Source organism: Tenrec ecaudatus, chromosome 4 (genome assembly GCF_050624435.1).
Source record: "Tenrec ecaudatus isolate mTenEca1 chromosome 4, mTenEca1.hap1, whole genome shotgun sequence".
In the NCBI taxonomy this organism is placed as follows: Eukaryota; Metazoa; Chordata; class Mammalia; order Afrosoricida; family Tenrecidae; genus Tenrec; species Tenrec ecaudatus.
Window position 1 is genome coordinate 10,510,579 of NC_134533.1, and position 27,780 is coordinate 10,538,358.

The 27,780-nt window shown below is 56.9% G+C and overlaps 2 protein-coding genes across 2 annotated transcripts; both read left to right on the top strand.

Annotated features, from left to right (window-relative positions):
* Positions 1 to 497: 497 nt before the first annotated feature.
* On the top strand, positions 498 to 16,741 carry TUT1 (terminal uridylyl transferase 1, U6 snRNA-specific). The gene is made up of 9 exons (XM_075545611.1): positions 498 to 688; positions 1,993 to 2,183; positions 10,776 to 11,091; positions 11,756 to 11,856; positions 13,529 to 13,998; positions 14,605 to 14,714; positions 14,811 to 14,921; positions 15,076 to 15,168; positions 15,581 to 16,741. Exons 1-9 carry the CDS (start codon positions 607 to 609, stop codon positions 16,708 to 16,710), a joined length of 2,604 nt encoding a protein of 867 aa, XP_075401726.1. The 5' UTR covers positions 498 to 606; the 3' UTR covers positions 16,711 to 16,741.
* Positions 16,742 to 17,556: 815 nt separating this feature from the next.
* EEF1G (eukaryotic translation elongation factor 1 gamma) lies at positions 17,557 to 27,445 on the top strand. The gene is made up of 10 exons (XM_075545612.1): positions 17,557 to 17,710; positions 18,646 to 18,804; positions 19,951 to 20,014; positions 20,111 to 20,253; positions 20,665 to 20,808; positions 22,814 to 22,943; positions 23,305 to 23,509; positions 26,594 to 26,766; positions 26,874 to 26,998; positions 27,210 to 27,445. Exons 1-10 carry the CDS (start codon positions 17,567 to 17,569, stop codon positions 27,366 to 27,368), a joined length of 1,446 nt encoding a protein of 481 aa, XP_075401727.1. The 5' UTR covers positions 17,557 to 17,566; the 3' UTR covers positions 27,369 to 27,445.
* The last annotated feature ends 335 nt before the right edge of the window (positions 27,446 to 27,780 follow it).

The following is a 27,780-nucleotide window of genomic DNA, read 5'->3' on the forward strand; positions in this document are numbered from 1 at the left end:
GAGGACTAGCTCTGGGACCACAGATCTGGCTGCGGTCCCTCGGAGTCTGGAAGGTAGCCGGCGCAGGGCTGGACGGAGCTCCTCAACCGGAGCGGGCCCGGGGAGGAGAGGAAAGTCCGGAGGCGGCTGGGCTTCGTGGAGCCAAGAACAGGGTCTACCTACCCCTCTGCCTTTACTCCCCGGGGAAAAGGGGCCGCGGACACAGCTGCGCCGCCGCGCGACCATCCACGCAGCGGCCGACGAGTCGTCTGCGAACTCGCTGGCGCCACCAGCAGGCACCTACCTTTATAGCTACCGTGTTAAATATTCAGGACCTCTCAACCAATCAACGTAGGAGCAGCTCGGAGCACACCAATCGGCTCGCCGCATGCAGATGAGCCCCGCAGCGGGGCGGCGTTTTTGGAAGTGGAACGCAGGCGAGCCGCGGAACCCGGAGTGGGAAGGCGGGGCGTTTCCGGAGGGCCGTGTCTGCGTCTGTGCCGCGCCTACGTCACTTCCCGTCCGACCGGCGGAAACTGCCTCCCCGGGCTGGGCTAGTTTGGAGAAGCGAGTACTTTTGAGGACTCAAGTCCTTGCTTCTATTTTTGCGGTAACTGGAAAGTCGCGATGGCGGCGGTGGATTCCGATGTCGAACCGCTGCCGCGTGGGGGTTTCCGCTGCTGCCTCTGCCACGTTACTACCGCGAACCGTAAGGGGTGGCGAGTGAGGACTTGGGGGCTTGCGGGCTCCCCATCTCTTGATCCTTGCGATAATTAGGGTTAAAGGTTCCTGTCAAGTCGCTCGACCGGGTTTCGCGCCGTAGTCTTCGCAGACCCACAGCCCCACCGCCTCACATCCCTCCTCGCCCGCACCTCAGATCTCCACGGCGAAAGTTTCACTCCGTGATTCTTTCCCTCCTGAGCCAACATCGGTTGGGCATCTGCTCGTGCCTGTGCGCTCTCTGCCGGGCTCTGGGGTGAAGAAGGGAGGGGGTTTCAGGGACGCAGAACCGCACGTGCAGAGTGGGAGACCTTTCCGTTGCTCTCCAGACAGAGGCGGCGGCAATTAAGAGTCAGGCAAGCCTTACAGAGGAGCGACCCGCTCGAAGGCAGGGGTACCGGGAACATGGCTTGGCAGGCTGCAGCGTGGCAGCATGGAGTGCCAGTGAGGAAGAGGCCCTCGCGAGCTTGGCAACGTAGATAGATCCTAGATGATAAAGGGATAGATGAAATCTGTGATTTCTTGATCTTCACTAAAGGGCGGGGTGGGGCGGTGGCTTCTGCTATGAATGGGACAACTCACTGTCCAGTAGGGTTGTTTGTCCACCTAGGGGACAGACAGTCTTTCCTGGCCCCATAGCTCCACTGAAGACACAAATTGGATGACACAATTGAGGACACATAGCTGGTTTGCAGATTCAAATACATCAGAAAAAATAACACTGGCTCACGTTCCCCACATTTACCATGTGTCAGGCCCTGTTCCTGGCACTTTGCTTAAGTCTGTATGAGTAGAGAGGATTAATGTCTTCATATTCTGTCAGAGGAAAAGCAGGCACAGACAGGTTCAGTAATTTGCTCCATCCCAGCTCTGCCGGGGTTGGGCTAGGCTGTGTGATTTAAGGGCGTGATATGACAGTAATCACTGTACCCAGAGCTGGCCCATGGAGAAGAGCCAGGGTCCCGAGTTGTGTCGTTCTGTGTGTAACCTGGCCTAGTGACCTGCTCATGTCTTTCCAGTGTGCAGATGTTGCTGTACCTAGCACCTAGAGATGGCGTAGGAGATATTTGTAGTGCCGCCACTTCTGCTGGCAGCCACTTGGGTGAACGTACTGCACAAAGAGACCTAGGAGGGAAGTAGAAGGAGAGAGGGGACAGGACTTTGCTTATTCCAAGGTCACACTCTGTATGACTTTGAAGGATCAGTAGGCCGTCGGTGTGCAAAGGAGCAAAGGTCAAGAGAAGGTCCCCTGTCCAGGGATTTGAGTGTCCTGTCTCCTGCTTGTCCTTGCAGGACCCAGCCTCGATGCCCACTTGGGAGGCCGGAAGCACCGACACTTGGTAGAACTACGCGCTTCCCGAAAGGCCCAGGGACTTCGAAGTGTGTTCGTCAGTGGCTTTCCCCGCGATGTGGATTCCACTCAGCTCTCAGTGTACTTCCAGTCATTCGGGCCTGTGGCCAGCGTCGTCATGGATAAGGACAAGGTAAAATGAATGGCTCTGGGCGTATGGAATGAGTTGGGTGTGCCACAGGCCAAAAGAGACAGGAGCAAAGCTGGCAGCCTGCCCTGACTGTTTGCTAACAAGTTATTGGCGGAACGCCTAGTCCAGTTTTGGGAGCCCCCTCCTCACCCCCTTAATTTTCTCAGTTTCTCACTCATTAGGAGCCTCGTTTACTTACTTAATCCAGCCCATCTCTTCTGCACCAGATATTTGCTCACTGCTATCTCAACCCTGGGGCCCTGGCGGCGTATCGGTTACCCATTGGGTGGCTAAGCGCAAGATCAGCAGTTCAAAACCACCACCACTCCTTCGGCGAGAGATGAGGCCTTCTATTTCCATAGAGTTGCAGTCTTGGGAACCTGCAGAGGCAATTCTACCCTGTCCTGTAGGGTCGGAATCGGCTAGTTGGCAGTGAGTGAACGCTGTTCTAGGCACTATACTCTGCCCAGTGTTATTTGAGACATGGTTCCTCCCCCCCAACCCCTGCCCCCCAGAGCTTATAGTCTAGAGAAGAAAGTAGATCAATGACCACAGTGAAGTGGGGGCTTTCGGAACACACTTTGGGGACACTGATCCCTCCCCACAAGAAACTGGTTGATGAAAACAGATGGCAGTCAGCCTTGGTGGTGATGAGGTCATCTCTTGGAGGAGCCTGGCCCACCTTCTGCGAATGTCCCTGTTACCGGTGCTTCGTTGTTTGGTTCTATTGCAGCACTGGGGCTGCACACTGCTTACCATATCTACCCGAATATAAGCCGACCCGAGTATAAGCCGAGGCACCTAATTATTACCTGGGAAACCAGAAAAACGGATTGACTCAAGTATAAGCTTAGGGTGGAAAATGCAGGAGCTCTTGGTGAGTTTCAGTAATCAAAACAAATGAAAATAAAATTACTAAAAATTGAGATATCGGTGGGGTGATGTATTTAAATATTTATTTTAAATAAAAAACATAAATAAAAGGACAAGTCATTTAACATTAGTAAACCAGCACAGTAAGTGGAAAATAGGTTCAACAAAAACAGTAAGGTATCAACAATGATACCTTAAGAGTACTATTCCCTGAGCTCAATCAGCAACCAAGCTAAAATGTTAAGAGTTAACATCCTTCAAAACTGGATTCCTCATCATCATCTGTATCCCAATGCAGAGCTTCAGCTGGTGTGAGGTCATCATAGACGCTGTTCTCCCTGAGATAACCGTCATCACCATCACTGCTGTCATTTTCATACAAAGCGCACTCTTCACTGCCATCCACAGCATTACTAATACTACATTTCTGGAAGGCACGTCGCACCATGTCTTCTGGAATGTCTTCCCATGCATCTCGGACCCACTTTGCTATTAACTCTATGTCAGGCTTCATGAGATTTCCTCTTTTGTTAGTCGGGCTTGACCAGATGACATCCAGTCATGCCACATCCTTCGCACATGGTCTTTAAAAGGCTTATTCAAAGATACATCCAGAGGCTGCAGTACAGATGTAAGCCCACCTGGAATAATGGCTAAAGTAACTTTACTAGATTTTGCCAATTTGTGTTTGTCATCCGATAGGCGGGCACTGAACATATCCCAAACAAGTAACGATGGCTTTTTCTTTAAGACTGCTCCTGGTCATCGGTTCCAAATTTCTTCCACCCATTTTTTTGTTCCATCTTTATCCATCCAGCCTTTAACATGTGCATGCACAGTAATTCTTGGTGGGAAATTGATCTTTTTAAAAATAATGACAGGACGCAGCTTAGTTCCATTAGCCAAACATGATAGAACAACTGTAAAGTGTTTGTTTGTTTTTTCATTTCCTGTGGTTTTGAGAAAAAATTTTTTTTTCCTCCTAAACTTGCCACAGTTCTGTTGCTTGGAAGATCAAAAGTCATGGCAGTTTCATCCATATTCCCAATATCTGCCAGGTCATAATTATAAATCCTTCTTTGTTTTATAATAAGTGACTGGAATGACACGGTAATTTTTTCTTCAAGGTCTTGTGGCAATTTCTGGGAAATCTTTGTTCTTTGTCTCAAACATAGGCAAAACCTATTCATGAAGCGGGTACACCATCCTGATGATGCAGCAAATCTTTCAATGCCTGGTGCTTTATATCTGTCATCCTTAGTCATTTGTAGAGCATGTATGCGGATTCCATGCGTGTTACGCAGTAACCATTTTGACAACACTCCATAACTCATGTATGCAATTCACTCTCTAGAGCCCCATAAAAAGACGTTAAACCATGACGAGCTTTTTTAGCTTTTGGAATCTGTTCCAAGTCAGCCTTCATTTTCTGCCACTCCCTCACTTGCTTTTGGTCAACACAGAATTCCCTACTTGCAATACTGTTATTGCTCTCTTCTGCTCTTGACACAACCTTCATTTTGAAACCAGGCTCATATGACCAGCGTTTTTCTTCAAGAGTATCTACTTCTAATAGTATAAAAGAACAAGAGTTTGAAAAAGAACTTTCATAGTAATGCCTAATGCCCCCCACCTGTGACGTGTTAGTTGGGAGGGGGGGGAGTCCATGGGGGGGGGGATGCAGCATGTGAATTAACACAGAGACCAGAGGGGAGAGACGGAGCAAGAGCACAGCCACATCCTTACCAGTTCAGCTGCCAGTGTAAGTGATTCACTACCGGTGCTTCTGGGAATTGGAGCCATCCACGTCATAGGACGGCTCTGATTGGTTAGACGTGAGTAAACAAACATTCAAAGTCCTGCAGTGTCAGCAGGGCTTTGAATGAACAGCGGAGAAATGGCAATCACCCGTTAGTTACAGGGCGCTCTCTTCCATTACCTGGGGGGGGTGGGGGGGCCCAGTGAGACGTTACACCTTGCTGGGGTACCACTGACGTGTATAAGCCAAACCAACCCCAGTTTTTCAGCACATTTTTGTGCTGAAAAACTTGGCTTATACATGAATATATACAGTATACATTATTATATTATAGTCATCGAGAGCATGAGCGATAGAAGGGAGATTCAAATAATGGAGTCAGACACACATTTCATGGGAGCACGCTCACCTCCTGATGGCCATGATCTTACCAGCCAGGTCCGTGCACAGCCTGGGCCGAGGGGAGGTGGGGTGGAGACCCGGCAGGAGGCTTGAGGTCCTGGCAGGAGGTTGGAGAGCCGGGTGCGAGGCTGGAGCCCTGGACGTGAGGCTGGAAGACCCTGCTTATTGCTAAGCAAGCATTATCTCTCTTGGGGGGGGGGCGTAATTGCAGGTCACCCACCACACGTCACAGGAAGGGGCAGTCCAACAGGCATACACATCGTAGGAAGGGGACGTATGACAGACACAAGCGTGACAGGAAGGGGATGAGCTAGGGGTGTGCCCATAGGAATGGGAAGGTCTAGGGATACACATGTGACAAGGTGGGTGGACCCTGGATTCATGATGGCAGCCTAACCTTGGTCATCCAGGGAAGGTTTGACCTCTCTGGGGTCTCCTACAAGGAATCAGACAACCACTGTCCTTATCAGAAGGGAGTGGGTCCTACTTGTTGTGGGATAAACAGTAGTGACTGCTTGCTCTAGATGGCTGATAACTCTCAGGGGGAATAGCCCCTGACCTACTTCTGTTGACCTCCAAGTGTATAGTCAGTCGCAAGCAGCTAAGCGCGGCATATATTTGGGAGACAACTTGGGAGAAATCCTTCTGTTTCCCACACTCCTGGTAGCCAGCATCCTATCAGATCCGCAGATGGGCTCAACGCATCCCGGCCACAACCCACCCACCTTTGTCCTCTTAGCCTTCTTCTGGAACACAGGCTGCGGCCGCGCTGCGGCTTGACATCTGGTGCTTGCCCTGGGCAGACAGAGAATCTTCGCCTTGTTTGTACTCTGCGGCTCAGTAGGGCTGCTGCTTGTCGCGTGCCTGGACAGTTTTTGAAAATGTTCACATATTTTGGAGCGCTGTGGGCTTGATCATCATGTCTGTAAGGTTCTTGAGAAGAGCATGTGCACCAAGACAAGCTAGGCAAAAGGACACCTATTTGTAGGCGGGGCTTTGGGTCCAAACTTGAGTGTGAACCTGCGCCCTGTGAACCCTGTGACTGCTCACAGTAGAAGACAGGCCTGAGCAGAGCCAGGTGGCTGCCTTGCCCCTTGCCTTCACTTTGCTTCTCTTTTTGCGCTGTGAGGCGTGAGGGAGCCCCTGTCAGCATCAGTAGCTCAAGACCGATGGCAGAGAGGTGGTGTCAGAGGAAACCAGCCTCTTGTAGTGAAGTCATAGAAGATAGGCGAGACAATAAGGGAGTCGGGCACGTTTCATGGGAGTGTGCTCGCCTCAGCCCCTCTGTGTCCACGTGGAGGTGGGAGAAGAGAGAGCTGGAGGAAGAGCGTCTTTACTATCTTGCGACAGGTATAGGTAGGCAGCCATATGACATGCATATTCAGTAGTTGCATGCGTCACAAGGTGGGTGGTCACCACAATGAAGTGCCTGAGCTCTCAGGTGAGGAACCCCAATACCTGCATTGGGAGAAGACTTGATGGGGAAGGTGTCAGGGTGGGAGGAGGAGACTGGAGAGTGTCTGCTTCTGCAGGGAGGTAGCATCAGCCAGGTGCTCACTGGAAGGCAGCCCAGCTGTGAGGGGAGAATCTGTGGGAACGCTATTTAAAGCAGGATCATGTATCTAGACTTTATCTCTAACTTACCAAGGTGGTGGCTTTCCTACCCTACCGTGGAACACTAGCTTTCCAGATTCCCTCTGTTACAAGCTAGGGAATATGGTCCTCGTCATATTTCCCTCAGTGTTCGTTTCCCACAGTGGGGGATCCAACATATCTTCACCCCCCCCCCCCATCCTTTTCCTCTGTTCTGCTCCCAGCCATCCCTCCCACAGCACACGCTACATCCCTGCCGGGTTCGACACTTTGTTGAAATAGCCACGCAGAACTCAGACAGCAGAGCTAGAGGGCTTATTAAGGAAGTAACATGACAATTCAGGATCAGGAATAACTCAGGGGACAGGTCTGTGGTCAAGAACAGGGGTCCTCAAACTTTTTACACAGGGGGCCAGTTCACTGTCCCTCAGACCCGTTGGAAGGCTGGACTGTAGTTTAAACAAAGCTATGAACACATTCCTATGCACATTGCGCATATCTTATTTTGAAGTAAAAAACAAAAGGGGGCAAATATACCCGGCGGGCTGGATAAATGTCCTCGGCGGGCCGCATGTGGCCCGCGGACTGTAGTTTGAGGACAACTGGCCTGGCCACTGCCCTGCTTGGACGAGTGTTACAGAGCCCTTCAGCTCCATCAGCAGGTACCCAGAGGCACCCCCCTTTGCCAGAAACCCCCTCCTGGAGGCATTTCACTCTTGTTTGGCGCTTTGGCTCCTGGTTCTGACTGCCTTGCACTAAGTTTCCGTGGAAGCCGTCTGTCTCTTGGGTCCAGGAGGCTTTCAGTGCAGGGCCCTCAGGTCCAAAGGATGCCCTCTGTTCCTCTCGCCTTTGTGGTGATGGTCAGGTCCTGCCTTGCCTCCCTGGGATGGCAGCACTGACCAGTCCCGCTCATCAGAGGTCTGTGCACCTTGTTTGCATGGCCCCACCTCCACAAGAGAGGCCCTGTGGTGCACTGGTCCAGGTATTCGGCTGTCACGCTGAGGTCAGCAATCAAATCAACCAGTCACTCCATGCGAGAAGGGTGAGGCAGTCTGTGTCCAGAAGGATGGACAGCCTTGGGAACCCTCTGGGGACAGTTCTCCCCACTCTTTCCCGTCTCCATGAGGCAGAATCAACTTGGTGACCTTGCCTGGGGCCATCTCACAGATGCTGTGCCCCTCACGTGCCTGATTAGCAAGCTAACCTAGTCCCCTTGGTGGGCCAAAAGCAGCTCATTTGCATAGTACCACCCAGTCCTTTGATGAACTTTACAAGACCGTGGCTAGTGAGGCCATATATATATAAAAGGGGGGGCTCCAATCCCAGGACGCTTTCATCCTGCCCAGACACCCCAGCAGTCACTCCCCCTTTGTGATTCAGGCCCATGTCCTGGAGAAACCCCTCTCCCTCTCCCCCCCCCCAATCTGCTCCCGCACTGCACCCTGTCACCTTGAGTCGAGTCCCTCCCTCCTTAGAATCCCGAGGCAAAGCCTCCTCTGGGCCCCCCTTCAAAAAGGTGACAGCTATGTCACTATTCGCCCTTCCCCCACCAAGTCTGGCCCAGCAGCCCCGACACTAAGGGGGTGACAGAAGAACCCGGTGGGTGGGGGTGGCAGAGCATTTGTTTTTAACTAGCGAGGAGAGGGTTAAACCAAACGCTGTGAGATAGCTTCTTCGCCAGAGCCAGCCAGCTCCCTGGTCTGGACCTGGGCACGGTTGATCTCGAGGGCAGAGGTGCCAGACCACCCAGGGACGATGACGCTGCTCCTGATGGCAGTCTCATTCTCAGACAACCCGTCTGAACAAACAGGATTCGTGAGGCGGTGGTCGAGGCCACGTGGCTCCAAGCTCATTAGGCCACTGAATTCTTTGGAACATTACAATCTGTAGCTCTCCGGGGAACTATGAGTGCTTTTTAATAGATATTCTAGATTTTTTTTAAAAAAGGAACCAAATTCATTGCTATCAGGTCCATGCTGATTCATAACCACCCTGTAGGACGGGCTAGAGCTGCCAGTGGGTTTCCAAGACTGGAACTGTGCACGGGGGTAGGGAGCCTTGTCATTCTCCCTTGGAGCCGCTGGTGGTTTTGAACGGCAGACCTCACGGTGAGCTTCTCAGGCCTCGCCACTATGCTGCCAGGGCGCTTGATATTCCGGACACTCGACCCTTCTTAGATACGTGACTTGCAAACACGTTCTCCCTCTCCGTGAGGCCTTTCTTCATGTTGCGACAAGTCCTTGGAAAGAGAAGACCGTAAAACTCATCTGTTTATTCCAGAGTGCAGACGCCCATGACACAAGACGAACACTTCCCAAAGTGAGCAGGCCTGTGGCAATGGGGACATCCCCCGGGGGTGACCCTACACCTCTTTCTAGTTCCCGTCTTTTCATCAGCGCCCCCCACATCCCCCCGTACAACCAGGCATTGTCTTCCTCTCGCCCCTGCCAGCCCTCGACCTGCTGCCGGCCCCCTTGGGGGGGAGGCCCTCACTGCAGCAGGTGGTGCTCTGTGCACGTACCGCCGTGTGGTGTGGTTGCACGCGTCAGCACCTCGTTCCTTTTCATGAAAAAGGTCTTGACTCTCGTGAAGTCCAGGTTTTTCTTGGGTGGCTTGGGATTTAAGCACCCTAGTAGAAGCTGGGTGCTGGGAGTCCCTTCTGACCCAGTGAGGCGGTACAAGAGGGAACTGCCCTTCAGGGTCTGGAGACTGAGTCTTCACAGGCGCAGACGGTGCCGTCTTCCCCCTGGAGGGCCGGTGGGTTTGGGCAGCCTTGCTGTTTGCAGCCCTGCGTGCTTAAGCAGGGCCCCTTCTGCCTAATGCAGAGTCACAGAGATTACAACTGCGTTTTCATCTGACGGGTCTGTGGGTCGGAATATTGGGCTGCTAACTGGAAGGTTGGTGGTTCAAACCCACTGTGGGAGAAGAGTGAGGCTGTCTGCACCCTGAGCATTCATTCTCAGAGACCCTGACGAGCAGTCCTACTCTGCCCCTAGGGTAGGAATTGCCACACTGGCAGGGGGTTTGGTTTTGAATTTTGTTTTAAGAGTTAAGATTTTAGCTCATGCACTTAGGATTTTGGTCCATTTGAGTTAAATCTTGTGGAATGGCCTTGAATTCTTTTGCATGGTTCTCCATTACCCTAGCACCACAGACTCAGAAGACGGTTCTCTCTCACCATCGAATTGCCTTGGCACTTTTGTCTGCAGTCGGTTTGTAATGGTATGATTTATAGGTTTATTTCCGAACAAATCCCCTTCTTTTGGTCGCAGTACCTGTCCTTGTACCACACTGTCTTGACGGCTGTCACCCACTGCCATCGGGTGGCCTCCCATTGCTTTCCACCCTGCTTAGGGACTCTGAGACTCAATCTTTACGAGAGCGGGGCAGCCACATCCTTCTCCCAATGGGCAGCTGGTGGGTGTGAGCCAACGACCTTGAGGTTAACAAGCAAGCGCCTAAGTCCCATGCCGCCAGGGCTCTTAGATGGCTGTCAGGGCTCCCTTGGGCCTCAGTGTACCACTGGACAGGATATGAAAGAATGGGCTTTGACCCCAAAAAGGAGTCACATGCTTCTTGCTTCTGTCTTAAAAAAAAAAAATCCAGTGAACTCATGGAATGCTGCCAAATCCCAGGAGCCTGGTGGCCACGACCTCCCACATGCTGAGCCCCCTGAAGGTCAGGACGGGGTGCTCCCAAGTATGGCAGCACAGTGCTCTCTCCACGTAGATTCGGAGTGTGTGCCCAGAGGTCCTGGCTAACCAGGAACAGCCAGGCAGCGGGTCAGAGGCTACCCAGGGAAAGCGCTCCTGTCAGGGACTGGAACGAACAGAGATGCATTTCCTGTGGCAGGTTGGGGAGTCGGGGTGGGGGTGCAGGTTCTGTTGTCATGGAAACAATAAGCACAGGGGCCTCATTCTTGAGGCCGGCTCTATCTCAAAGCTCCCTGTCCCGTTGTGCTTTGCCAGGGGGTGTTTGCCATCGTGGAGATGGGGGACGTGGCTGCCCAGGAGGCCGTCCTGTCCCAGCCCCAGCACAGCCTGGGGGGACGTCGCCTCAGGGTCCGGCCCCGGGAGCAGAAGGAGTTCCAGAGACCAGCCGCCAAGTCCCCCAAAGGGGCAGCGCCCGACAGTCATCAGCTGGCCAGAGCACTGGCCGAGGTGCCAGACGTGGGGGCCCAGATGGTGAAGCTGGTGGGGCTGAGGGAGTTGTCTGAGGCCGAGCGGCAGCTCCGGAGCCTGGTGGTGGCCCTCGTGCAGGAGGTCTTCACGGAGTTCTTCCCAGGTGAGCGCCCCGCCATGAGCCCCCGCCCCGAGCCTGCAGTCCCAGGCCTCCCAAGGCCAGGGCTGCCTGTCTGCTTGCTCCGTCGCGGTGCCCTCTGGAGCCCTGGTGGCACAGTGGTTAAGCCCTCGGCTGCTAACCAAGAAGTCAGTGGTTCAAACCCGGAGCGGCTCCACTGGAGGATCAGTCTGCTCCCAGAAAAACTCACAGCCTTTGCCCTGGAGGGTTCCCTGTGAGTCAGAATCCACCTGACGGCCGTGGGTTTTTGGGAATTGTCCAGTGCCCTGGTCACGGGGCTCGGCCGCCAAGCAGAAAGCAGGGTGTTTGGAACCGGCAGCGGTTCCGCAAGAGGAAGATGGGGCATCCCCTCCCGTCAGTGGAGCCGTCCTGCTCACATGCTCCACTCGCTGCCATCGAGTCGACAGTGCTGATTCATAGCGAGCCCCCCGCCCCGTAGGCGTCCGAGACTGGAACTGTGTACGGGGCCGCCAGGGGTCTCGAACTGCCAACCATGCTGATGGCAGCCCCACTTGTCGCCCGCCACCACACCGCCAGGGCTCCTCCTCATAGGGCCCTTGGGGCAGGACCCAGTTGGCAGCAGGGGGTCTGGGGGCAGTGTGTGCTTCCACCCCTGCTGCTGACCCATGATCCTCTGCTCCACACGCAGGTTGTGTGGTCCATCCTTTCGGCTCGTCCATAAACAGCTTTGACGTCCATGGCTGTGACCTTGACCTCTTCCTGGATTTGGGGAACTTGGAAGAGCCTCTGGTGAGTGGCAGGCGGCAGTGGGGAGAGTCACTGCAGGAGGCGGGGAGGGGGGTTAGTTATGAGGCACTGGGTGGGCGTGGGCTGTCTAAGGGGGCTCCCAGGGTCTACCTGAAAGGGTGATGGCGGAGAAACTTGACTGTGTGTCCCGAGGAATTGACACGGGAGAGTTTGTAACAGGGGCAAACCAACAAACAAAGCAGCCTTCACAAAGGTTGTGTAGTTTGACCTTCATCTTCTTACATAAAGATTCACAATAAGGCAAGTTTGGGGTTGTGTGGCTTGGCCTTTGGCCTTGCCTTTCTCCTGCAGAGCGGCTGCGGGGCTCAGAGCGCCAGCTTGTCTTTTGGCAGCCAGGCCCCCTCCAGCACCCGGCCCCCGGGCTGCCGCCATCCGGAAGTGCAGCTTGGCAAGCCTGCAGGCTGCTGCACTCTGTCCCTTTACGGTCGATTTGGAGACAGGGGTTTGGATTCCAGAAACAGTCTGCACGCTGCAGAAAACACAGATTCTGCTTCTGTAAAGATCAATTGGAAACCATGCAAGGATAGTTCTCGAGAGGGTCCCTGTGGCGGGGTGGTGGTGGGGCAGACCCACCTCCTCACAGCAGAATGAGTGTAGGGTGGTTGAGAGAGACTAGTTTAATCTCGGGCAAGCGGCACATGCGTCACAGGAAGGGGCTGTACAGTAGGCGTCACGTAGCAGGAGGGGGTCGGGCTAGGGGCACACACGTGACAGGAAGACACAGGTAACAAGATGGGCGTGACTCTCGAGTCGTGATGGCAGCCTAACCTTGGTCAGTCGACTCTGAGCTGGCTTGACCTTGGTGTCTCTGATGTCTTCTGGGGGAGCAATCGGTGACCCTGTTCAGAAGGGAGTGGGACCCACACAGGGTCTGATCCACTTAGGTGTCTGGCAGCCTCCAGGCAGATAACCTTCAAGCAGTTGAATTTCAGTAGCAGCCATGCACTTCAGTAGCAGCATATTCAGTAGCAGCCATGCACTTGCAAGCAGCACCTTAAATTTGGCATTATTATGGGGGACACCGCGGGGATTGATTCTTGCTTAGGTTTCCTCCCCGGGAGCCCCGGGCTCCCAGACTCCTTACCATATGGATGTGGAGAGTTTGCCCACGTCCGCTCTCTTCCTGTGAGTTGGAATGGATGCGGTGGCTGTGGCTTTGGGGTGCATCTTTACCTAAGCGGACGGCCGCATTTTAATCCCTCAGAGCGGTGGGTTCAAATCACTGGCCTTTCAGCCAGCAGCTTCCCCTGAACCACGGAGCCATCAGCCTTTAGGAGATAGCTGGCACACGTGCCCGCTACCCCATGTATGCCAGTATGTGGAACACGTATTCCATCGCAGGCCCTGGGACCGCCGTCAAGCACTGGGGTTCCGGCCTGCAGCGGGCTCCACGGTGGACTGCTATGCTTTCTCTGTCGACAGCCTCGTTGACCTGGAACAATTCCTTGCCCTGCTCTTTTGTGACTCGGTCCCTTACTTTGTGGGGTCGAAAGGCCCCTTTTAGTGTGAAAGGAGGGAGGTGGTGAGGCTTGAGTGCATTCTGGTCTGCAAAGCCTTAGAAGGGGGCCTGGCACTTGATCCGCCACAGTCTGTAAATAGCTATGTTTGGTGGGGCAGGCGGGAGGCACTCATTTGGATTCTTTCCTGCCCACAGCCAGCAGCAAAGGCTCCGGAGTCTCCTTCCCTGGACTCAGCTCTGGCCTCCCCACTGGACCCTCAAGCCCTGTCCGGCATGCCAGCCTCCCTTCCAGGCTCACCACCTCCTGCTTCTCCCCAAGACTCAGAAGCCCTGGACTTCGAGACCCCTTCCTTCTCCGTGGCGCCCCAGACTCCAGACTCGGCCTTGGCCTCAGAGACCCTGGCCTCTCCCCAGTCCCTGCCGCCCGCCTCCCCCCTTCAGGAAGACAGGGCTGAGGAGGATCTGGGGAAGTCTCTGGACCAAGCAGAGGCCTTGAAGGGGGAGCCAACAGAGGGGGCTGCCATGCTGGAGCTAGTGGGGTCGATTCTGCGGGGCTGTGTGCCTGGGGTGTACCGAGTTCAGGCGGTGCCCTCGGCCCGGCGGCCTGTGGTCAAGTTCTGTCATCGGCCTTCAGGTCTCCATGGCGATGTCTCCCTCAGTAACAGGTACCTTGGTGTGTGGGGATGGGGGGTAGGGCAAGGCCAGCCGAGCTTTCTGGGGGGGTGTTCTGCTGAGGCCCTCCCCACCCCTCCCTCCTGCCTGCCATTTCAGGGCCGCCTTCTTTTCAAGGTGACATCACTGTCCCGAGCTGGTCCTTTGGAATTCATTTCCGGGTTCTTGAAGTGTGTTCTTGGAATGTTATTTATAAGGGATGTGGAAAGGGTTTCCTGGTTGAATATGTTTGGGAGGTGCTAAGTTAAACACAAGGGAGTTTTGTTTCTTCTCTCCCTGTTCCTCTCTGCCTCCTCCTTCCCTCCCTCCCCCCTCCTTCCCGTCCCCTGCCGGGCACACACACCAGGGCCCCATGCAGCTTCCCAGCCCTGGGCCTGGGCACACAGGCCATGATGGTTTCGAAACTCACTTGCTCTTCTGCGCATCTCTTCCCTTGAGACCAGTGTTGTGGCATCATGCTGGGCTGCCCCTCCTGGCCTCTTTTCCTCCCAAGGGCCCTGGTTCTGCAGGTCTGGAATGAGAGCAGGGGTTGAGAGAGAGCTGTGGATTGGGGGGTGGGGGGGACTCCTGAACCCTGACCCATTGTCTGCCCTGCCCAGGCTGGCTCTGCATAATTCACGCTTCCTGAGTCTCTGCTCTGAACTGGATGGACGAGTCCGGCCCCTGGTGTACACCCTCCGCTGCTGGGCGCAGGGTCGAGGGCTGTCAGGTGAGGGTCCCTGGGACCAGGACAGCGGGGAGGCAGGCCCAGGACCTGGAAAGGGGGCAGGTGGCATCTAACTGGAATCGTTGGCTGTTCACTCAGGGAGCGGCCCTCTGCTCAGTAACTACGCCTTGACCTTGCTCGTGATCTATTTCCTTCAGACCAGAGAGCCCCCCGTGCTGCCCACCGTGTCCCAGCTCACCCAGAAAGCCGGTACAGTAGCACCCCCCCCCCCCGCCCTGCAGGCTTGTCAGCCTTGTCTCTGCTCCTCCTTTGTGTGGCAGATACACACTGAGCTGGGGGAATGCGCGCCCCCGCCCTGCCCCCAGCCCCGGCTGAGCTGCGCATGTCTTCCTTGTCCTCACAGGTGAGGGGGACCAGGTGGTGGTGGATGGCTGGGACTGTAGCTTCCCACGGGACGTGTCGGGCCTGGAGCCCAGCACCAACACGGAGCCCCTCAGTGAGTGTGGGAGCTGGGGAGAGGGCTGGTGGGGCACTCCTCACGGCAGTGGGGGGGGGCACAGGCCATATGGGAGGGGACTACCATTTCAAAGACGAGGAGCCCCAGCCACGGAGCTGCCCTGGGGAGGGCGTTGCTGGGGGGCAGAGAGCTGGGAGCTTGGCCACCTGGGACGTGTAGCTTCTGGCCACTCTGAGCAGAGTCTTGTCAAGGAAATGCTCTGCCGTGAGCGTGCCCGTCTCGGTCCCAGCCTCTGCCTGTGCCTGTCCGGCTGATTCTGACCCAGAGGGACCCTTGTGGTGGCGCCCCAGGTTGAAATCTCCCCTGGAGCCTGGGAGTGGCCGACCTCTGTCTGCAGCCAAGGGCTCCTTGCCTGTTGGTGAAGCCGGTTCTCCTCTTCTTACCCCACCAGGCTCCCTCCTCGCCCAGTTCTTCGCCTGTGTCTCCTGCTGGGATCTCCGAGGCTCGCTGCTTTCCCTGCGGGAGGGCCAGGCGCTGCCAGTGGCAGGAGGTCTGCCCGTGGCCCTCTGGGGAGGCCTGCGCCTTGGCCCCCTGAATCTTCAGGACCCCTTTGACCTGAGTCACAACGTGGCCGCCAACGTGACCAGCCGGGTGGCCGGGCGGCTCCAGAACTGCTGCCGAGCAGCGGCCAGTTACTGCCGCAGCCTCCAGTATCAGCAACGCTCCTCGCGGGGTCGGGACTGGGGGCTGCTCCCTCTGCTGCAGCCCAGCTCCCCCAGCGCCCTGCTCTCCACGACACCTATCCCCCTGCCCCCGGCTCCCTTCACCCAGCTCACTGCCGCCCTGGCCCAGTTGTTCAGGGAGGCGCTGGGGTGCCACATAGAGCAGGGGACCAAGCGTGCCAGGCCCGAGGGAGGTGGGGCGGGAGAGTCTCCCCAGGGAGGGTCAAGCAAGAGATTGAGAAGAGAGGGACAGAGGCAGAGCTGTGAGGCGGGGCCGGCAGAGCAGCACCCATGTGCAGGCAGCCCCGGTGAAGACGGGGTGGAAGAAATGGTGGTCGAGGTTGGCGAAACGGTGCAGGACTGGGCCATGCAGAGCCCTGGGCAGCCGGGGGAGCTGTCCCTGACCACCGGAGAGCATCTAGCCCCTGGAGAAAGGGCCCCCCCGGGTCCAGTAGCCCTGGCCGAGCAGGACCCCACAGGACCTGGTGCAGCCCAAGAAAGACCACAGGGCAAGGCAGGCCAGGGGCCCTCCCACTGTGCAGTGAGCTGGCGCTGTGTCTTGTGGCACCGAGTGTGGCAGGGACGACGGCGTGCCCGGAGACGCTTACAGCAGCAAGCCAAGGCAGGCAGTGGTGCGGAGTGGCTGGCGATGGAGGTGCAGGTGACCCAGGAGCTGAGGGGACTGAGCAGAGAACAGCGGCCAGAGGCGGAGGCCCTTCTGACCTTTGTGGCCTCCGCCTCCCAGGCAGCCCAGACGCTCACTGTGACCCCACTGCATGACCCTCAAGGCCTCTTCCCCGAGCTCCACCACTTCCTGCAGGGCTTCTTCCCGCAGGCTCTGCGGCATCTCCTCAAGTGAGGGCAATGATAAAACTGGTGCTTCAATACAAGTGGGCTCCGACTCTGATTCCCCCACGGGCTCACCCTCGCTCGCCGCCCCCACACCTACATCCACACCCTACATCTGCCTTGCTATGGCCCTGCCGGCTCACCCTCTTCTAAAGTGCCTCCGCTCCACCCCAGCAGCCAGCTTGCCTCCCCTCCCATCCTGCTGACCACACTTTGCCCTAGGCCCTAACCTGGGCATTTCCTCCGCTGCCCTAGAGATTTTTGGATGGTGGCAGGGCGCATGATTTGGACTCTGGCTTCTTCATCCGTCCCTGGGTTTTCACGTTGGTGAAGGGCATCCGACTGTACGTCGTCTTTGTCTGAAGGCCCTAGCAGAGGCTGGGTCAGTGCCCAACCTCTCCACAGCGCGTGGGGGAGTCTTACAGTGCCCTCCCTTACTGGGCTGCCACCAGCTAGGCGAGGGTTTGGAACCACCAGCCGCCTCCAGTGGGACGGGTAGAGGCTGAACAGTCTTGGAAATTCTCAGGTCAGCACTGACTCCATGGCAGGGAGCGTGGTTTTGTGTTTTCAGCCCCGGGACGCCGTTAGGCGGAGGTCCCTTTCTAGGAACTAACGGAGGTTTGGCACAGTGCCACCTGGGCGCAGGCGCTGTCTCACGATCCTGGTGTTGGGGTGTCTGGCGGAGTTCCCTTTGAGGCCCTTCTCCCGGGGCCTGCAGGGGGCCACCTCGGGGCCGGACACGCAGCTCCCCGAGGGGCAGAGCAGCCGGCCGCGGCTCAGTGCGCAGGCGCCGTTTCCCGGGCCAGCCCGCGGGCCCCACCCCTCTGACCAGTTCAGCGGCCGCCGGATTACGAACTGTCGTGCGTATGCCTTCTATGCCGTCCTCGCTTTCCGGCTGCCGCGTCTCCCGGGCGCGTGCTCCCTCCCGCCCTCCCTCCCGCGGCGGCGTACTTTGCGGCAGCGCCGAGCGCCCCACCCCCTTTCTCTGCGGAATCACCATGGCGGCTGGGGTGAGTTTGCCGGCTCTGGCGAGCCAGGTCCCCCTATCCGCCGCCATCCTCTGCCCGAGTGGGCACAGCGGGCACGCGCGGAGTCCTGGAGCCGAGTGCGGGACGGAGCTGGGGTCTGGCGTGCTTCTGGTGGAGAGCGGGGCTCCCGGAGCCTGGGGAGGACCCTGAAGCGGGGCTTCTCCGGAGGCCAGAAGTGGGAGGGTCGCGGGGGGCGAGCAGTAAAGGGACGTCGGCTCTAAGCCTTCGGGGTTGGACTCGTTGTCCTCCTCAAGGCAGGGGGCCCGGGCTGGCGGACGGGACTTTGGCGGCCGTTTTGTGGGGCACCAGCGGGGGAATCGGGGGAGGCGGAGGGTCTTTGTGAGCAGAGGCGGGCTGGCCCCGGCTAGGGGTGCTTTCAGGGGGCGCTGAGGCGCAAAGGGAATCTGGGGACTAGGGAGTCAGGCCAAGTGGACCTGCTGTCCAGCGCCGGGCACGGAGGGACGGCAGCGCCCGGGATGTCTGCGGGGCCGGAGGGTGGCCTGCGGGGCCGGGGAGGGGCGGCTGTGGGACGCGGCTGTGGGCCTGCTCCTGGGTGGGTGGGTGGGTGGGTGGGTGCAGGCCAGGGTGCCGCTGGTGGGGGGAGAGAAGACCGACAGCGGTGGGCCCGCGCGGCGCCGACAATGAATGAAAGACTCCAGGGAGGCGCTGTGCGGCGGCAGGTGGGAGTCGAGGGAGCTGCCAGTGCTGGGTTTGTGGGAGATGAGTTTGCGGGAAGAGAGCGCTTGGCGACACGTCCTTAGGAAAGGTCAGGTCCGTGGACAAGCTTTATTTAGCAGTTGGTGTGTGATCCTGTTCTTGGGATTCGAGCGACTCTGGTTACAGAGGTCGGACAACAAGGGGCTGGGTCCCACAGGGACTCTCCCCTCCAGGCCCTCACCCCTTTCTCTCTTACGCAGACCCTTTACACATACCCAGAAAACTGGCGGGCCTGCAAGGCCCTCATCGCTGCTCAGTACAGTGGGGCTCAGATCCGCGTGCTGTCCACACCACCCCACTTCCACTTCGGCCAAACCAACCGCACCCCCGAATTTCTCCGCAAATTCCCTGCTGGCAAGGTGAGTGGGGTCCTGAGACCCCGCAAATCCTAGGGTCTCTGTGCTCTGGAAAAGACACCCCCGTCAAAAGGGAAGGAGTGTGTTGTCTTTCGCATTTCAGTGGCTGCAGGCCCTCGGGGTTGTAAGACATACTAGCGCCCAGGTGGCCTGTCACAGGTTAATGTCTGGGCTGCTAACGGCAGGGCCAGCAGTTTGAAGCCATCAGCTGCTCCTTGGGAGACAGGAGGCTTCCTACTCCAGTGAAGGGTTACAGTCTAGGCACAGTGGTTCTCAGCCTTCCTGATGCCGTGGCCCTTTCATACAGTGCCTCATGTGGTGGTCACCCCACAACCGTAACATTATTTTCATTGCTGTTTCATAACTGTAACTTTGCTACTGTTGTGAATCAAATGACCCCTGTGAAAGGGTTGTTTGACACACAACCCCCCCCACCCCCCCCCGCGCGGGGTCGAGACCCACTGGTCTGGGAACCCGCAGGGAGCAGTTCTCCCTGCCCTGTAGAGTTGCCAGGAGTCGGGTTTGCTTGATGGCAGTTTGAGGTGTTTGTGAGCTTGTCGGTGAGCCGCCGACTGCTTCCCAGGTCCCCTTTTCAAGTTCAGTGTGAACATGCCCAGGGCCTGCTGGGAGCAGGGGTCTCGCTCCCACGGGCCTGACCTGCTGCCAGCAAGGCCATTTGCACTTGGTGACCCTGTGGTTTCCGAGGCTGTAAATCTCCACAGGAGCAGACAATGTCATTGTCGTCTTCCTCCGGAGGCGCGGGCTGGCACTTTGGGATCCCTGGCCTGGCCTTGCGGTTGGCAGTACAGCTCTGCGGGGGCTCCCTAAGCGGCCTCCCAGAGATAGGCATAGAGTCAAGGAAAGGCAGAAGACGCCCAGCACGCTGGGGCAATGCCCGATGAAGGGAGTAGACTTAGCTATCGGTCAGCCTCGGTCTGGAGTCATTTGTTTGTAACCTGATGGGTTTCCACAGGTATTCCACCAGTGGGTATGCGAGAGCTCCAAAAGCAAGCGACTCTCGTTACTCAGATGCATTTGAGGCTTGAATTTCTGGTAGTTTCACAAACTTGATAGCAGGGCTGGTCACCCGTGGGTTTCTGGAAGCCAGTGAGTGCGCTTCACGGTGCCTTTTGGTTGCTTCATCCCCAGGTCCCGGCGTTTGAAGGTGATGATGGCTTCTGTGTGTTTGAGAGCAATGCCATTGCCTACTATGGTAATTGTCCAGGGGAGGTGGGGGGGGGCTAGAGTGGACCGGAGGAGGTCCTCGTGGCTCCCAGGTTTTCACTGGCCTGTTCTGCATTGGCTGCAGTGAGCAACGAGGAGCTACGGGGAAGAACCCCAGAGGCAGCAGCCCAGGTGGTGCAGTGGGTGAGCTTCGCGGACAGCGACATCGTCCCCCCAGCCAGTACCTGGGTGTTCCCCACCTTGGGCATCATGCATCACAACAAGCAGGTGAGCCTTGGGCCTTGAGGGGGAAGTAAGCCAGGGGCACAGGGGGAGGAGGGGGCGGTCAGAGCAAGCAATCTAAGAAAACATTGCCAACTGGGGAGAGAGAAGTTCGGATCTGGCGCAGTGGGCTTCTTGGATCCAGGTTTCTGCTTAGACCCCGTGGGGAGATGGTGAAGGACATCAGGAGTCAGGGGAGAAATTTTTGCTGCCGGGCAGTTTGGTTTGCTGCCGGGCAGTTTGGTCAGCTGCCCGCTCAGCTCCTTCTGCAATCCAAGCTCCAGTATAGATCAGTCTAGCATTGGTGATGGAGAGGTTTGGAATGACCTCTGAGTCCGACGCCTTGGAAGGATGGGGCGGGACTGGGAGCCCAATAAATGAATTGGGACCCGCTGGCTGACCTCACAAATTCTACAGGCCACCGAGAACGCCAAGGAGGAGGTGCGGCGAATCCTGGGCCTGCTGGATGCCCACTTGAAAACCAGGACTTTCCTGGTGGGTGACCGAGTGACCCTGGCTGACATCACAGTCGTCTGCACCCTCTTGTGGCTCTACAAACAGGTGATGTGTATTGGGGTGAGAGGTGGGGCAGTCTAGCTGGCAAGAGAGTGGGAGCAGCCAGAAACAGTGACAAGTCTCTGAGGTGTGCCAGCTGGTTGGGAGTCGCTTGAAATTCGGACAAGGACTCTGCTTGCCCTCCCTCTGATGCGAAGTCAGCAAGCCCTGGTGGGGCAGTGGTTACGCATTGATCGGGCTGCTAACTGCAGGGTCAGCAGTTCAAAACCCTCGCCCGCTTCTGGAGAAACAGGGCTTTCTGCTCCTATAAAGAGGGACCGTTTCAGAAACTCACAGGGGGGGAACTGCCCTGTCTTGTAGGGTAGCTATGATTTGGCTTCACCTTGACATTTAAGTTGGGTTTTTTCCCCTCTGGGAATTAGGGTGATGCTCCGTCCTCAGCATCTGTGGCAGCGAAGATACTTCCTTTGCTGCTGCATTCTTGGGAAGCTTCCGTGTGTCTCGCGGGGTGCCATCTAGGTCTTGGCTTGTCCCTAATGGCAGGGGTAGAGGTGTGTGCGTGGTGACTGGTCTCGTCTGAAGGGCATCAAGCGGGTAGTCACCCCTCTGTGGGTGTTGAGATGATGAGGGAGCTGGGTCCTGGCTGGTCCCTGACGCCGTGGGCGCACCCCGTCTCCTCTCGTTTCACTTGGGTGCTGTATCTTTCGTGAGGTCTGTGGCTACCCTGGGGGGGGGGTGTCAAGCAATTTTTCCTACAGTGCTTCTGAGCGTCTTTTCTCACAAGAGTTCGCTCTTCGCCTAGTTGCGGCGGTTCTCCGGAACCGAACTCGGCACGCCCGAGGGAGGCCTGAAGGGTCAGTGAAGCTGATAAATGATTGTCTAAGCCAGCGGTTCTCAACCTTCCTAAAGCCTCGACCTTTTCACATAGTTCCTCATGTTGTAGTGAACCCCCAACCACAAATTGTTTTCGTTGCTATTTCCATAACTCTAATTCTGCTACTGTTGGGAATTGGGCGACCCCTGTGAAAGGGTCGCGACCCACAGGTTGAGAACTCCTGGTCTAAGTGCTAGCTCACCTGCGATGTGAACAGAAAGGTTAGCCGCTCAACCACAACCCCACGGTGTCCGAAAGATTGTGGCTGTCTGCTTCTATAAAGACTCGGAAAACCTATGGGCGGTTCTCCGTCCTCGGGTCACTGCATCCAAAGGGATGTGGGAGCCCCCAGGTGATTGGGGGTGTGTGCTGTGCCAGGGCCAACTCCGTTGGACTTTGCAGCGGTGTGGGGGTGAGGCGAACGGCTGCTCTGGTGGCCGGAGAGTGAGCCAGGCATGCGGAGACCTGGTGTCCTTCCCTCCCTGCCGCCTGAGTTTGTTTTGCCTCCCTGGCTTCAGCAAAATGTGAGCCGCCCCCAGGGAGTTGTTCCTGCCTCCCCCTGTGAGGGAGGGAGAGGACTCTGGAACTGCCACGGGCGGGGGCATGCGGCTGGTGGTGTTGACTTGGCGAAGTTGTGGGCAGTTCCTCTGTTGGTCTCCAACCTTTTAAAACCGTCTACTGCTGGACGGCGTCTGCGAGGACTCGGAGTTGGGTGCTTAGCGGCTCCGTCCAGGGCCTGGGTGGGTGAATGCCACAAGTACAGGGTGGGCCCCCTCCGTCAGTTCACTTGGGCTGGGTTTCCCAGAAGAGCTTCAGAATGGAAATGGGAAAGCACAGTCCTCGTCTGAATTCCAACTAGCTGTCCTGGTGACACAGTGATAAAGCGCTTGGGTGCCGACTCAAAGGTTGGCTGTTCGAATCCCCCAGTGGCTCTGTGACAGCAATACCTAGTGCTCTGGGGCTTTCTGCCCTTCCCACATGCTCGTGCTCCGAGGCCTCGTGCCACCTGATATGAGTATGTCCGTGCCCCCATCAAGTGGTGTTCTAGGGAGCTGCATGTGGGGAGGGGGCAGGGAGAGTGCTGAGAAAGTAACAAAGGGTCCCTGGGTGCTGGCTAGAGAGAAAGCCTTGGGGGCCTTTGTCTCCACTGACTGTTTCCTCCCCACATCCTGGCAGGTCCTAGAGCCTTCTTTCCGTCAGGCCTTCCCCAATACCAACCGCTGGTTCCTCACCTGCATTCACCAGCCCCAGTTCCGGGCCGTCTTGGGGGAGGTGAAGCTCTGTGAGAAGATGGCACAGTTTGATGGTAAGGCTGGGGGTCGGATGGGTGTGAGACCCAAGTTTCAGAGGGCTGGGTCAGCTCTTTTGCTCTGGGTAAAGTGGGGACCCCCCCACACACACACAGAATATGGAGTATGCCATGGAGGTGGAGTATGATGTTGGGGGAGACTGACTTTGTCCACGGGCACCCGCTTGTATGAGGGGGCTTCATATGCAGAGACATCCACCTTGTCATTCCCTTTTTCTGTGAACTTGGACAACCCTCTTTGCACATTGCTGCTGAAGGTCCTGTCTGTCGTCCCCCGTGGAGGAAGAGTGAGTGGGTGAGGCAGGCGCCCCAGAAGACCGTGGAAACAGGCTCATTTTACACTCTCCCTCTGCCCCAGCTAAAAAGTTTGCTGAGATCCAGCCCAAGAAGGACACCCCTCGGAAAGAGAAGGCACCCCGGGAGGAGAAGCAGAAGGCCCCGGCGGAGCGGAAAGAAGAGAAGAAGGCCGCGGCTCCTGCCCCTGAGGAGGAGATGGACGAATGTGAACAGGCGCTGGCCGCTGAGCCCAAGGCCAAGGACCCCTTTGCTCACCTGCCCAAGAGGTAAGGCTCGTCCAGGTGGAGGAGACGTGCTTTCTACCAGTGCTACCCTCCAACCAGGGCCCAGAGTTTTGGGTTGTTGGCACTCAAAGAGCCATAGTTGGTGTCGTGGGTCTTGTTAACCAGCAGCTCCTTGGGAGCGAAGTGAATGAGGCTTTGTGCTTCTGGAAAGATGTATAGCTGTGTGCAGCCCGGGAGCAGCGCTGCCCGGCCCTGTGGGGTCCCTGTGAGTTGGAGGGGACAGTGGGCATCGAAATTGTCACGGTTTTAGTTAGAGATAACAGCAATTCCTTTATGGAAAAAAAAAGTACCAAGAATTAAGTGCGTGTCCCAACACAAAAGGTGCTTCCAAAGGCTCGTGGGAAATGCACTGAAAGGAGCACGGCCGCCTCCGCCCAGCGGTGGGGAAATGGGAATTCCCTTCCCAGCAAAAAGCTGGCGCTGGGGCAGGACCTGAGCTGGCAGTGCCTGGTGGTCTTGAGCTTGCCCACCAGGAGGCTGGCGAGCTGTCAGCATGGAGGTGGTGAGGATCGGGGAGAGACAGGGGCGGGCAGCCAGCTCCTGTACTGCCCCTGGGCTGCTCCCCTCTGGGGGTGGCTGTGTCCTTCTGTTGCATTGGATCTGGACCCAAAACATCCTGGAGACAGGATGCCTGTGGCTGGTGCAGTTCATGGCTCCCCAAACGGAGAGTGGGACGGAGCCCCAGAGGTTGCCTGCGTTGCCTTTGAGGGAAGTCGAGGTTCTTGTCAGGATTAGAAGGGAGACCGCAGCACTTGCCTGGCGGCCGGCTTTCCCCTCCCTTGGGGCTTCCAAGGTACTTGGATTTCAAGCACCCTGAGCACCGTCTTCTCTGCGGGCACTCTGCCCGTGTTTTTGTCCTTGGCCGACTCCGACTGCCCTTTTCTGATGCCAGTGAGTTTCCCAGCAGTTGGTCTGGGGGGCTTCCAGTGTGGGTGCCCCGGGTGTGCGGTGGTTTGGGTGTTGGGACCAGTACGATAAGGCGCCCGCTGGGGGTGGATGGGCGTGTGCTGGCTGTGCTTAGGCTGGGGAAGTACAAATTCAGCAGGAGCAGGGGGTGCTGTGGGGTGGGCGGGGTGGCAGAGCCCCAAGGCACTTACGGTGTGCCATCAGGAAGACCAGGTCTTGAGCCAGGGCAGCAGCGTAGCTGATTATGGGTTGGGCCCTTAACCACAAGGTCACTAGTTTGAACCTACCAGCCGCTCCTCTGGAGAAAGATGGACAGCCTTCAGACTGAGGGGCATTGGCGCGTGGGCCCTGTGGTGTCTCTCTGAATCAGAATTGGTCCACTGGCTGTGGGTTAAAGTCTTCAAAGGATTTTTTCTCAACCTGTGGGATATATTGGGAGTCTAGCACAGGCCAGGTCCACAGTGAGCAGAATCGGGGGCGGGGGTGTCAATACCAGCGGTAGAACTAACCCTGGTGACAATGCCAGCTGATGTCTTCTGACCCTGTTAATGATTAGTTAGGTGTTTGCGTGTTTATTGGGCAAAGAGCCCTGGCAGCGTAGTGGGTTGGTGGCTGGTCTGCAGGTGGGAGGTTCAAATCCATCAGCTGCTCCGTGAGAGAAAGGGGAGGCTGTGTGCTGCTTCAGGGAGCGTGGCTTTAGAAGCCCCGTGGAGGGAGCCCTTTCATTGCTTGGGAGGTAGGTGGGGTCAGTCTGGTTTGCTTTAGGTTCTCTGGCCTTTCTTAAATTTTGCCTTAACATTTTTTTGTTCATGTTAGTTCTTTAACATTTTCCCTAACTTTTAAAACATTTATTGTCAGGAGGCCATCAGAGCCACGCTGTTTTTAAAATTTCAATTTCTGGTCTTTTTTAAGGCCTTATAGCTAAATTGGGTTGAGGAGCAGCTCAGACCCTGGAGGAAAGTCCATGCCGGCTCATAAAATACCCGAGTCCCCATCACCACTTTTGGGTGGGTGCCGTCTTAGCGTTCCTCCATGGAATGTCTGTCGTGAGCCCGCCGGGAGGGATCGGGACCCAGCAGACCGTGGACAGCCCACTGCTGAGGGCCCTGCGCCAACAACTCGTTAAGGCAGGAGAGCTGAGTGGCACATCCACGGTGACCTCTGCCGTATTATTTATATGAGTGCGTGAGTCACATGAATGACTGCTCAGGAAGCGGGGGTGATAGATTCAGACCAGTCCATGCAGGAGATGACATGTTTGTCTCAGCGGGTCCCTGTTACCTGCAAAGCCGTGGTAGGACAGGAGCCTAGGCACAACAGAACCTTGTCCGAAACCACTACCACACTCAGCTGCCACGGGCCCATTCGGACTTGCAGTGGCCCTACTGGGCGGGGGGCGTGTCCCGAGACAGCTGGTAGTTTCAAGCTTGCAGCCCAGTGCCTAAGTGTCCCACCTCAGAGCTCTTGTTGAGGCAGAACTCACTCTAGCCGTCGAGCCATGCTGACACAGAGCAGCCCTGTCAAACAGGGCAGAGCTGTCCCCGGGAATTCCCACACCTGGAACTCTTACTGGAGTCGGAAGTTCCATCTTTCTCCCGAGGAGCTGCTGGTTGTTTTGAACTGCTGACCTTGGGACTGGCAGCCTAATTCATCACGACACTGCTGGGGCTCCAGAAATCCCATCGGAGCATTAACTCAGGGCTCCTTGCTGCTGGCAGGAGAAGCACCTGTGGTGAGGGGTGGGCTCCCCTGGGGGCTGTTAGGCCCAGGGTACTTCTGTAGCCAGACTCAAACTTGTGTGGACCGGGTCTAAGGGCCACGCTCGCACTTGGCTGCTTTTACAGTTTACACAAAAACCAGGGTCCAGGAAGAGCATCCTGGAGCCAGCCCTGGGACAGTGTTCTCTCTGCATCTCCACTGGGGGGCAGCAGTTAGCTGTACCCTTCCAGGAGCAGGGCCCACTTGCCCAGCTTACTCGCGCCCCACCCTGCTTATAACCTTCCGCCCCTCCTCCCTCCTAAGGCCACACAGCTGCCAGCCCAGTGGTTGCTTCCTTCCGTAGCAATCCTGTTTCAAGCCTAAGCACCCTGGGGCCCTCCCCGGGCCCCCTCCAGTAACCCCTTGGCTGACTTTTGGTGGGTTCCCCCCTCCCCCCCCCAGTCCCTTCGTGCTGGACGAGTTCAAGCGCAAGTACTCCAACGAGGACACCCTCTCGGTGGCGCTGCCGCATTTCTGGGAGCACTTTGACAAGGAAGGCTGGTCCCTGTGGTACGCCGAGTACCGCTTCCCCGAGGAGCTGAGCCAGACATTCATGAGCTGCAACCTCATCACTGGTGAGAAGTGGTTGGGGAGGAGGGCCGAGATGGGGGTGGCAGTGTAGTGTGGTGGGTGAGTGATGGTGGCCCCAGGGCTGAGAGATGGGTTTCCTGTGCCCCTTCAGGAATGTTCCAGCGATTGGACAAGCTGAGGAAGAATGCCTTCGCCAGTGTTATCCTCTTTGGAACCAACAACAGCAGCTCCATTTCGGGGGTTTGGGTCTTCAGAGGCCAAGAGCTTGTCTTTCCGGTGAGGGCTGCGATGGTGGAGGGTGGTGTGGCTTCAGGTGGGGCATGGGTGATGGCTGGTAGACAAGTACAGTTGTCTTCAGTTCTAGGCTGAGGTGGGCCAGTAAGAGCCCACTGGGAGCCAATGGCATGTGTCTGGGCTGGAAAGGCCCCTGTGGGTGTCTGGTGTGGTGGCCTGACCGCTGTTTCCTTTCCTGGCCTCGGTTCTGTAGCTGAGTCCAGATTGGCAGGTGGATTATGAGTCGTACACATGGCGGAAACTGGATCCTGGCAGTGAGGAGACAAAGACGCTGGTCCAAGAGTACTTCTCCTGGGAGGGGGCCTTCCAGCACGTAGGCAAAGCCTTCAACCAGGGCAAGATCTTCAAGTGAACGGCCTGCCGCTGGCCCGCCGCCTGCACCTGCCCTGTGGGGCGATGGATGGGGGGGTCATTAAAGGAAGCTGAGCAGTGACCCTTCGTGTGCGCCTCTTCTGTCAGCGTGGCTCCTTCAAAGGGGTGCAGTCAGGGTGTTGTCTGCCTCGCCTGTCAGACCTCAGTGACTTCAGGAGGCAGAACCCTAGGCCCCCCCAAGTTGTGATTCCCACCGTCCTCCCTCCTGCTGCTGCTGCTGGCAGTTCATCCAGCTGGGAAAGGTGGGGAGCAGTTAGGGTTGGCATGGTACGGAGTTCCGTAGCTATTTCATTCCTGGGTCCGAGACCTTAGCTCCCACTGCTTGGTAAACTGGACGGGCAGCAGCAAAGGGGAAGACGACCTTCAAGAGGCGGCTGGACAGCGGCTGTGTC

What these genes read in the sequence shown, in the direction of transcription:
- TUT1 (XM_075545611.1), top strand. Translation starts at nt 607, where the DNA reads ATGGCGGCGGTGGATTCCGATGTCGAACCGCTGCCGCGTGGGGGTTTC. An exon ending in GATGTCTCCCTCAGTAACAG is followed by an intron (nt 13,999 to 14,604) that starts GTACCTTGGTGT and finishes TGCCCTGCCCAG; the next exon opens with GCTGGCTCTGCATAATTCAC. An exon ending in GCAGGGTCGAGGGCTGTCAG is followed by an intron (nt 14,715 to 14,810) that starts GTGAGGGTCCCT and finishes CTGTTCACTCAG; the next exon opens with GGAGCGGCCCTCTGCTCAGT.
- EEF1G (XM_075545612.1), top strand. Translation starts at nt 17,567, where the DNA reads ATGCCTTCTATGCCGTCCTCGCTTTCCGGCTGCCGCGTCTCCCGGGCG. An exon ending in TCATGCATCACAACAAGCAG is followed by an intron (nt 20,254 to 20,664) that starts GTGAGCCTTGGG and finishes CAAATTCTACAG; the next exon opens with GCCACCGAGAACGCCAAGGA. An exon ending in GCCAAGAGCTTGTCTTTCCG is followed by an intron (nt 26,999 to 27,209) that starts GTGAGGGCTGCG and finishes TCGGTTCTGTAG; the next exon opens with CTGAGTCCAGATTGGCAGGT.